General features: G+C 38.9%; 1 protein-coding gene across 3 annotated transcripts in view; it reads left to right on the top strand.

The window, feature by feature from the left end:
* The first annotated feature begins 3,201 nt into the window (after positions 1-3,201).
* The window catches only part of mark2a (MAP/microtubule affinity-regulating kinase 2a), a 35,702-nt gene continuing 27,145 nt past the window's right edge, over positions 3,202-11,758 (top strand). Inside the window, exon 1 of one of the 3 annotated variants that reach the window (XM_058415899.1) lies at positions 3,202-3,777. Coding sequence is in view for 1 of the 3 variants with exons in the window: in XM_058415896.1 (XP_058271879.1) it covers positions 4,348-4,398 (51 nt within the window). In the remaining 2 variants the exon portion in view is untranslated. The other 2 variants (XM_058415896.1, XM_058415900.1) reach the window with 2 other exon arrangements.

Here is an 11,758-nt window from a genome sequence, read left to right as displayed (position 1 = left end):
TACAAAGCTTATTTCCAAGGAAGGACGCGCTGCTGTGTTTTTGTGGCCATTGCCATAAAACAGCTTTAGAGAAATTCAGATGTAAATATATATATATTTAAATTCTTAATGAGTACGCCAGATGTGGCATGGAAAAACACCCTGAGACTGCATGAGGAAAAAACCCTGAGAAGAACCGGGCTCCAAATTGATCCCGTCCCGAAAGGTTTCCTTTTCTGCCAGTAGTATACTTTCGTGATAAATATAAATTTCTACTTTATGAAAAACATAAACATAGTGTACTGTATACATGGAAATGTATTTATTCAGGTTACTTTGCTTGTCTGCCTGCATTCATATTCAGGTGATAAGTCAGAGAGACTGATGTGGATTATGCTAATAATCAAAGGGATTCTTACAATTCTTTACACCAATCATGGTTACGTTCTCAAATCAGAGCCTCCAGCTAATTCCAGCTGTTACATAAACGCTAGATTTATTCCATTCTACTTGCTTTAGTATCGTATTGTTTCTATATGAATTCTAGACGTGTTATTATTAATCAATTCATCGTTTCTTAAATACAGTATTAAACACAATGTGTAGGCAGTTTTTAGTGGAACTGGAACAGTCTTTATATTTGATTTTCTCCTGTTTCATATTTGGTGGTAACTTTACGATACTTAAAACTTTACGAGTGATTGAATTTAATTTGTTCTGGAAAGCCTGCAGTTTTCAGAGCTATGCAGTGAAACTGTAGTAATGTCAGACTTTCACCATCTGAAGGGTGTTCTCAGGCCAACACATACACACTATACGGCCAAAATTATGTCAAAAGATCTGTAAACAAAAGATCTGTAAACATCAGCATACCAAGACATTTTTGGACAATTCCATGCTCTCAGCTTTGTGGGAACAGTTTGGGGATGACCCCTTCCTTTTCCAACATAACTGCGCACCAGTGCACACAGCAAGGTCCGTAAAGACATGGATGAACAATGTGGAGGACCTCAACCTGATAGAACACCTTTGGGATGAATTAGAGCGGAGACTGAGAGCCAGGCCAAAACTGAGTTGTCTGCCTTTACCTGCACATGAATGTAATATGGAGTTGCCCCGCCCTTTGCAGCTATAACAGCTTCAACTCCTCTGGGAAGGCTTTCCACAAGTTTAGGAGTGTGTTTATGTGATTTTTTGACCATTCCTCTAGAAGCGCATTTGTGAGGTCAGACACTGATGTTGGACGAGAAGGTCTGGCTCACAGTCTCTGCTGTAATTCATCCCAAAGGTGTTCTATGGGGTGGAGGCCCCACCTCGCAACTTACAGAACGTAAAGGATCTGCTGCTAACATCTTGGTGCCAGATACCACAGATGAACTGTACTCAATGTACACTGTAAACAATATAAAGTTTCTCATCTCTACATTTAAATTCATTTCTAGCAGTATTTGCTTTAGGTCAGTAAATATACAGAAACTGTTCTTTCTAAATCTGTAACACACACCAAACCAATCTTCTGTTTAAGGTAGCAAGTGTGAGGTGGAAGATTATGTTATTACAAACTGCACATTAGCACTTACTAACACTTACCCAACTTTTTGTAAACGGTCTCTCCTTTTTTGACAAACGTTTTAATAACAGTTTTATAAGAAACTCCTTTTATATCGGATCCATTTTTCCATGCAAATCAAAATGTCTTAAACCTCACTGTATATCTTGGCATAGCATTTGGACATTACCATATAAATATGTTCTTTCTAATAAAGTAATAGAAGCACTTTACAAAATTATTCACAGATGTTATCCTGTAAATGCAGTTGTTAGTAGATATATTCACAGTGGTTGTGATACCTTTTGCAACATATATATATATTAACTTTTATAACACCGAGCTTAAAATATCCCTTTCCAATATGCGATCACAAAATAAGAGACTTATGAAAACAATAAAAAATTCTAAATCTTTTCAAATTTATGGAACTGACCTTATATAGCACTTTTTTGTCCTGGTATTATTTTATTTTATAATTGATTTTTTTTTTTTTCATATTTGTGTTTACGTTTATTTTGTTTTGTTGTTGTTGTTATTCTGTCTTACTTTAAACTGTAAGACATTGCCTTATGTCTGCCTTGTACTTTTTTAATAATTATAATAATAATTTATTACTAATAATAATTTTAAAAAATCTAAGCAGATTTGCAAAGCAGTAGTGACGTATAAACATATGTACAGACAGAATAATCCATTTGTACTCAATTATAATCAGTTTATGGTGTGTGTATACACACACACACACAGATATATGTCCATCCATACATTTTCTATATAACAGAAACAGAAACAGCCTTTATTTGTCACATATACACACAGCACAGTGAAATTCTTTCTTCACATATCCCATCCTTGGAGGTTGGGGTCAGAGCGCAGGGTCAGCCATGATACGGCACCCCTGGAGCAGAGAGGGTTAAGGGCCTTGCTCAAGGGCCCAACAGTGGCAACTTGGCGGTGCTGGGGCTTGAACCCCTGATCTGCCCATATAAGGGTGAAAGGCAGGGGTACAGCCTGGACAGGACACCAGTCATATATATATATTATATATATATATTATATATTATATATGTTCGAATAAATAAATTATATATATATATATATATATATATATATATATATATATATATATATATATATATATATATATATATATATATATATATATATAATTTATTTATTCGAACATATATAATATATAATATATATATATAATTTATTTATTCGAACAGGGGCCTTTCTGTGTGGAGTTTGCATGTTCTCACCGGGTAATCCGGTTTCCTCCCACAGTCCAAAAACATGTACATTAGGTAATTCTAAATTGCGCATAGGAGTAAGTGTGTGTGTGTGTGTGTGTGTGTGTGGTTGTCTGTCTATATGTGTGGCCTTGTGATGGACTGGTGACCTGTCCAGGCTGTACCCCTGCCTTTCACCCTTATATAGAAAATGTATGGATGGACATATATCTGTGTGTGTGTGTGTGTGTCTGTGTGTGTATACACACACCATAAACTGATTCTAATTGAGTACAAATGGATTATTCTGTCTGTACATATGTTTATACGTCACTACTGCTTTATACTGCTGAAACTATATATATATAAAGTTTCAGCGCATTAAAGATGGAGAGGCTTTTATATTGTAGCACCTCCTGCGGGCGGAAGTGGAAGGAAGGACTGTATTCACGCTGCTGTGTCGAAGGGAAACAGCGGAGCGGGGTCCGGGCGCTGCAGTGGCCGCCCTGCACTCGAACTACCTTCAGCATTCATTCGATTTCTAACATCTTATTTGAACATAAAGCTCGGATTTCGACGTCCTCGTCGATCGAGTTGAACTGTTGAATCCGGTCAGCTGTCGGCTCGGCTACTGAACACCAGCGAGCGCTTTCGAAGCCGAGCGGCTCACAGCGGCTAATGTTGTTGGTTAGCAACTGGTGTATGTAATATGAATTTCAGGCAACGCAGTCGGAGCTGCAGTGCCAATCAAGGCATCGGTGTGACGCTTATGCTCGGTGACTATTAGCCAAACGGACCTGATCCGAATTTACCGGGCTGTCAGGAACACCCCGTCGTCGAGGGAAGCGAAGATTATCTGCGTAGAATGATAACATCACCTAGCGCTCCGGATTTTTTTCTCCGATCATCGCGGATGTGAGAGCATCGTCTAGTCCGGTTAAAGACCAGGCGACATCGTCGGCTAGCCTGTTAGCTACCTTAGCTGGCTGACTTACCTCAAACTTTTTCCTACAGGTTTGTTCTTGGCTCACTAACTGCTCGATCTGAAATTCAGACTACACTCACTATACTCACACGATCCAGGATTTCTGTGCATCATCTTCCTGTATTTCATCGGGGCCTAATTTTAAACAACAGGCTCTCGACATAGATAGATTTGTAAACCAACCCGATCAGGCTGTTTTATTCGATCTATCAGTTGGATACACTATCGATTATAATATCGAGAATTCAGCTTTTATTTCACGATAGGAAAAGGAAAACAACATTAGCAGGCTCGCTAACTAGGTTGACTACTTAGTTCCGGTTACTAGTTAGCTAACTAGCAAGCGGCACCTTAAAATAGAAGAAAAGTATCCATTCTCCGATTTCAAAGAGGAATTAAAAAGGGGGGGGACTTCATTAACTAACTAACTAACTAACTAACTAACTATGACTTGACTAGTCTGGATCTGTGCAAGCTCGCTAGCGGATTGAACAAGTTAGCTGATCTGGCACTGGACTTCGGACAGAAAAACAACACCGATGTCACTTTTGATTGGATCCTTAAGAGCCGTGAACTCGTAAATTATTCGAGGATTGAACATGACAACGCGGAATCCGATGCTATCGGTCATCGAGCACTCATCTAGACAGGTAATAACCTCGTAACGTTTTGCTTCGACGAAAAAAGATAAGGGGAAAAAAGTTTGCTTACTTCCTGGTCTGCTTTTCATGTCTAGCTAACTAACACACACTAAAGTAGCTAGCATGTGAGTGACGAACTAGCACGTATCTGCCTGAAGAGATGGCTGTTGAAATACTTCATGAGAAAGAATAGTCACCTTTGACTGACTGAATAACAAATAATTCCATTTATTTCGGCATCCATAAGCATTGTAGGTCTATTAAATGTCTTAATAGATATCGAGCTACACAACGAGCTCGGTTTTTATTGAGAGCTATCACTTGCTTTACGACTACACAACCTCGGACTGTTATAACAACCTTAATAAACAACCTTAACCAGCTTCACGATTTCGATCAGTAATCTATTCTAAACCTGGTTGAAAAGTGTTTTAAATCTATATTTTCTTTCCTGTGAGTTTATTGTATACGATTGTATCATAACACAGGGACAGAGAGTTTGCACTTAAATACACCGCTGCTCTTCCACAGCCTGTTATTACACGTTTATTACTCATTTAGTCAACCTGAATTCTGTTAAAACGCCGAACAAAAGTCAGCAGTTTAAAGGTTAATTGAAAAGGAATAGATTGCTGACACAAATCATGCTGTTAGAGTAATATTTTCCTTGCTGTTTACTGTGTTTATTGTATATAATGGTGTTATAACACAGGGATAGAGAGATAACGCTTTTAAATACACCACTGCACTTTCACGACCTGTTACTACACGTTTATTACTCATTAATTCAACCTGAATTCTGGTAAGACCCCTAAAAATGTCAGCAGACTCGAGCACAGAAAACGTTTAGCTATTTTAAGTTTAATAGAAAAGGAATAGATTGCTGACAGAAATCATGCTGTTAGAGTAATATTTCCTTTACTGTTTACTGTGGTTAATGTCTATAATGGTATTATAACACAAGGGTAGACAGACAACGCTTTTAAATATACCACTACATGTTCACGACCTGTTACTACAAGTTTATTACTCATTTATATAATGTGAATTCTGTTAAGACCCCTAAACAAAGAAGTCTGACTCTCTATTTGCAGTTTAGCTATTTAAAGTTTACACCAATGTTTAATACATGCTATATGTCTGCTTTTTAAAGCTATCTTAGTGTTTGGACAGATGAGACGAGGCAAATTTAAACATATTATGTTTTAGTGGATTTTTAAGACATTAGCATGAACCTGGCTGAGGCGGTGGCTGGTTATTATTCCTCCTTCATGCTTGACTGCTTAAATACTTTACCCCAATAATAACTACTAATTAAATCACAGATTTCAACGATGAAACATTTAATTGTACAAATTATTACAGGTCTATTAAGTCACAAATAAGACACACACATAATCGTGTTTAGATGTGAAGATAATTGAGAGCTAGTTAACTCTTCAGGTCTAGTGCTACTTCACTTCAGCAGGTTGTTTGAACCTAAATAGTCATTTGTCCGACGCAAAGCTACAAAATCCCTTGACTTTCCATTTGTATTTAATGTATAAGTACCTGAAGAGCTTGATCGTGTCACTTTCTGTGCTTGGGTCTGGTCAGCGGTTAAGTGACTGCTTTTTTTGTTATAGTGAGGCTCGACAAATGTGTAGTCTTTCAAGGTTTCTTATAGCTTTAAAGAAATCCGTATATCGGTTTTTACGTTTATTTTTAATGAACAAGCCAGAGGTGAAAGCGGCAGGGGAAAAACCCCCTGAGACATCATGAGGAAGAAAGGATGGATAGTGTGATTATATATTATTTCTCTTCTATAGCCGTAGGTATACTGTACAGTCAGGCAGCATTAATCGTGTTAAAAGGACGTCGAGTACGAGCATTCGTTTCTGATTTCATTAGATAGATTCAACTTTATTGCAACTTTTTATTGCAAAACTACAGGTACATAGCAACGAAATGCCATTAGACTTTGATGTGTTCAAGCGAAGTCATCGACTATTCAGTTATTGAGACTTTAGCCTTTCTAAATTTACATTTCCGTCATTTGGCAGGCGCCCCTATCCAGATTGACTTACAATTAATCAAATTTTTTATACAACTGAGCAATTGATTGTTAAGGGCCTTGCTCAGGGGCCCAGCAGGGGCAGATTGGTGGACCTGGGCTCCAAACTCACAACTTTCTGATCACCTTAACCACTAAGCCGCCACATCTCCAAATCATCCACAGCCATCCCTGAAAATATAACCTTATAATTCTTGCACTCTTTATTTTTTCACTTCTGTATCTGCAATCTCTTTTCTAAAATGTGTGATAGAATAAAACTTCTAATCTGTTAAAATTGGAGTCAAAGAGTCCAAGTTTGGCCTGCTGACCCATGATGTTCTGGTGGATTTGTTGTTCGAGACGAGGTGTAGCGTAATTAAATCTTAATAGCTGAGCCTGTGACATGGCTGTGTGGATAATCCTGTAACTTTATTCCATTTAAAGTATCCCGTGTTTACACCGAGGACTTGCCGGAACGGACAGGGAAGTGTTTCAACAGGCTTTGTGTTAACCATGCAACCCTCTCTACTTGTACCACAAAAACTAAAATGTACTTCTGCATGCTAATTGTGTTTCAAAGTAACGTGACGCAACGGCTTTAAAAAGGGATATCAAAGCAGCGTTAAAGCGGTTTCATTTTGTAGTACATAAATTATTTCATGTAATCAACTGGAGCATTCCGCTTTTGTAAACTTGTCTACAGTGTAAAGAGTTCAGAGGAAATGAAGAATTATATTGTGCTCCAGGCTGTTTAGGAAATATTTTCACCTTGCCCGGAGCTCGAGGGTTTTGGCTCGTCTTGTTTTAAAACCCAGCGACAGAGGAAGATCCACGCAGCAGTGAGTCAGTTGAAATCATTAGCTACGTTTGTGATTCATTAGCAATCTTCACATGTTAGAAAGGGAAATTCCCGACGCTGGAAGCAGCGCCGGCCGATCAGGCATGTAGCAACATTTCTCACTCGTGTAGCTAGACTGATGGTTACAGCTGTAAACATCCTTGTCTGTTTTGTGGTTCGTCAAGTGTTTTGTATATAAAAAAGAAACAAAAACCTTCCACTGTGTTTGCTGTTCACAGGGCGGATACTCCTACTGCTCATGAGCGCGGGATTTATAGCATGGAATTTTTCCGATGATGATGATAAGGATTGTTGAGTGTTTTTGCCTGCTAGCTTTCGTACAGTTTAAGTGATATCTTCTAGCCTTATCTTTTAATATGCTCCTGTTTTAGACTGTGACGTTTCTATGTTAAAATTGACTGAAGTTCTCAGTGGATTGTTTTTGAGATTGAAGTTGGATTTTCTAGGTTTCAGTTTTAGATTTATAATGATTTTAGATTTTTATTATGTTTAGCTTGTTCTTAAGCCTGTTTCTAGGCTTAGGTTTTAGGTTGGGAATTTTCTAGTCTGAAGTTGTCGGGAATGTTCTAGATTTCTGTTTTAGGTTCTGCAATTTTCTAGTCTGAAGTTGTAGGGAATGTTTTAGATTTCTGTTTTAGTTTGGGAAATTTCTCAGTCTAGTGTTCAGATTTGGAAATTTCTTTTAGATCAGAAATCTTCTTAAGTTTTAAACAGGAAATTTTCTCTTCATTTAGAGAATTTTCAGTGTTTATGGTTTTGAATGATAATTTTCTTTGCGGCGGTTTCTGATTGCAAATGTTCTATGGTTAGGTTTTAGAAAAAAATTTTCTGCATGAAATCACAGTGAGATTTATATCTAGAAAAGTGGTTTTGGTTTCATTTACGCTGTGTTGTTTATGATGTGCGGTTCCACAATGTTTTGCTTGTTTCATTGTGTTGAAATCATTTCCAAATCATAATTTCCATCATCATTTCCAAATCATAATCCTTGCTTTATATATGTATGTGTATATATATATATATATATAAAAATAAATATGAATCAGACTATTTATATTCGAATTTTAGTCCCAGACAGTCAAAAAAAACCATTTCTCTATATATATTGTGTCTCATTGTGTATGTTTGAGTTTGTATCTTGAAGCCCGATGATCCACATATAATTTATGCTGTCTGTATTTCCTCATAGTGTTGTTCCATGAGGCAATATTTGCGTTTGTTTAGTTTTTTTTTTGTTTTACAGACAAGTATTCTCAGCCTCTTCAGTCGAGACTAACATTTCCAGTTCGTCTGGGTGTGGACCAAGACGCAGCGTGTATTGTGAGGGATCACAGTGACCTACAATCCCTCTTGTTTTGTTTAAGACTCGTCTTCCCAGAGCGCTGTTCTGATGCTTCTTTATCTTGGCACCTCGGTGTTGTAATAACGCCGCTTTTGTTGTTTCGTTTTTCCCCCCATAAACAAATCACCAAATCCCAAGCGGCTTAAAATTCAAGGTAAGTCTGAGAATTTAAAGGCCGCTTTTCCTGCCATTTGACGAAATTAACCCCTGCACTTCCAAGCACATGTCCGTGTGCAGGTTCAACTGAAGTTCAGAACTTTTCTCAAACCCAAAACACCACGAAAGCTGACGGATCACCCGCTTGGTGACGTGACCCCACGCTTTTTCCTCGGATAATTCTCGGATAATTTCAGTACATCTCTCTATGCTATAATTGTGTTTTTCGATATAATTGTCCCACAATAGTCGAGTAAAGGTGCATTAAAAAGCGCAGAGCCCGGCGTCCTGCTCCTGAGGAACAGAAACGTGGTGTTTGGTGATGGGGACGAGGGGGAGGAGACCAGGGGAGGGTTCAGCTGCTCTCTATTTGTGTTCTGGCTGCTACTGCCCTGCTCTGGAAATAGCCATGGTGTGATATTAATACTCTGGTAATCGACAAGCTGGCTCGCACATCTCTTTTATTTACCCCTGCTTGCTTATGCTACTGTACCCGTGTGTTTGCTTTCGATGATCTCAGCCTCCCTAGGCGCCACTTTTTTTTCCCCTCCCGACACGGACCTGCTAGAACTTTAGTTTTCATACAAGCACCAGTGTTAGGTTTGGCGATCTGTCACGATTCAGGTCAGTTCCCATTTTCTTGGTGACTAAGAAGGCAAGTTGCATGAGCTACCTACAGCCTTTCTTTTTAAAACTAAGTTACGCGAGGCGCAAAAGGCGACAAACTTGTGCGCACCGGCCGAGTTGTTTGTGCCTGCCTGTGTGTGTGTGTGTGTGTGTGTGTGTGTGTGTGTTTGTGTGTCATATGTCATTGAGAGCAGCCGAGGTGTATTTGGAAAAAGCGGCGCGTGAGATGAGAGGCGGCCGTAAGGCTGAAGTGCTTGCTGTCTGGTTGGGGGAAGGGGGAGTGTTTCGGGGGGTGGCGGTGGTGGGGGTATTTGCGAGGTGTGTTTTGAGCAGCGGATCGCTATGGCGACAGGAAAGTTCTAAGAGAGACGCAGAGAATCCGGTGCTTTAGATCATAGCAACCCTAACGTCGGTTTCTTTTTCTCTCTCTCCTAATGGCTGCTTCTGCACGACCCGCTCAGCATGCTGGGGCTCCGCATTACAGAGCGAGAGACCGAGGCTTCGTCCGAGGCGTCTGTTTTTGCGAATGTTCTTCTATACCTCTCACGATCTATTCAGTGTTATCTCCGTCTACGTGGAACTGCTAAATACTGAAAACGCTCACAACCCAGAGTTGTCAGTAATAATGAAAGGAGTGGAAATGTGGGGGGAAAAAACAACTCAGATATGAGACAAACTTTCTGAAATAATAGAACAAAAAGAGACAAAAACAAGGGTTTATATATGTGGACTGATGAACAGGTGGAACTACAGTTTAAGGTTGCACTTTGGGTCTTGTCCAAAATCTCCATTTGGAGTGTTGCATCTCCAGACTGGGGCGTTGGATTCAGACGTACTGAACACAAGAAGATCGAGACGGTTGACGATAGCATCTGGACGATTCGAACTAGCACTGTAGCTATCATGCTAGACGCCTACAGCTAATAAGGTTAGCACTAGGTTATGTAAAGTCCCGTAATTAATAAAAAGAAATGGTGCTATGTGAGAACGCAAGCAGCTTGCAGCTACAGATGACTTACAGTTGGTTACATATGTCCGGCTACATGTCCTTCTCCTCTCCGAGTCGTATGCAAAGCTGTCAATAGCATGCTGGTATTTTTAATTTTGCACACGTTTAATTCACGGCACACAAAACTGCAGTGGGTTGCTGCTTTGACTCCAGTGTTTTACAATCGCGCCGTCTTTTTTATTTCATTTAATTAATTATTTGATTTATTTATCTATTTGTAATTTATTTTTATTTATTTTGTATTTTTTTTATTTCTTTTACTTAATTAATTTATTTATAATTAATTACTTTATTTTGTATTTATTTTGTAAATTTATTTTTTAATTGATTAGTTTATTTTTATTTTGCATTTTTTTTTAACTTAATTAATTAATTCATTTCATTTATTTATTTATTTATTTATTTTCTGTTATGTAGATGTTATGTTAATGCAGACGAGGTGAACATTTTCCGGACTCTCTGTATACGTGTGAATCAATCCTAAGTGTCCGCCCCCTAACCCCCTAAAAAAAAAAAAGTTCTTGTGCTAGTAATTCCATACTAGTAGATGTCCTTTTATTCATCGAGTCCAACTTTGAAAAATAACCACAATCTTTAAAGTCTTATACAATGTGATTATGTTCGAATAATCCTTCATTCTGGAAAGTTTTTTTTTCCCTTTTTTTCCCCGTCTCACGTTTTTATTTCTTCAGAGCAATTCCATGTCAACGGTTTTTGTCAAACACGGACACAAAACTGCACATTCAGCACCGATGCTCAGGGTGCACATTAACGCTGCACAATGCGGATAAAAATAGCACGTTTCCTCGCACGATGCTTTTTCACCATATCTTTTCGAGCAACCCGGTGAACCCGCGACGTCAGGCTTAAACGTCTCAACACTCTGACCAAAACTAACCCGTGTTTTTATTCCTCTTTTTGGCTCACGTCAATGCCAAGATTTCTCGAACCACCCACAGACGGCTTCTCCGGAAGCTCCGAGATCGTTCCCGGACCGCTCGGAGATCACCGTAAGAACGCTCTGGTGTGTGTCTGTGGAGATTTTTTTGCGGAGTTTATATTTCGAGAGCAGTAGCGTGTTGTATTGTGTCTTAAATCTGGTTAGGTGTGAGGGAGCTGCTGTGATTTTTTCAGACGGAGCGAGTGGGTGGATCCCATGTGTTGCTCTCCCTCGCAGTGTGTGTGAAGAAAAGGAAGCTGAGATCTCGGATCACACTGGTTTTCCAGCGAGACAGGTAGAGCTAGTTCATCTGTAGCTCATTAAAACCTTGTGGGCGTTTACTTTAATTCCACAGCAAGCTAGTATTTTTTTTCCTTTCAACTCTAGTCCATCAACTGTGT

The sequence above is a fragment of the Hemibagrus wyckioides genome, linkage group LG18, assembly GCF_019097595.1.
Source record: "Hemibagrus wyckioides isolate EC202008001 linkage group LG18, SWU_Hwy_1.0, whole genome shotgun sequence".
Taxonomy (NCBI): domain Eukaryota; kingdom Metazoa; phylum Chordata; class Actinopteri; order Siluriformes; family Bagridae; genus Hemibagrus; species Hemibagrus wyckioides.
The sequence above is the reverse complement of the archived record's forward strand: the minus strand, read 5'-3'. Positions and strand labels throughout refer to the sequence as shown.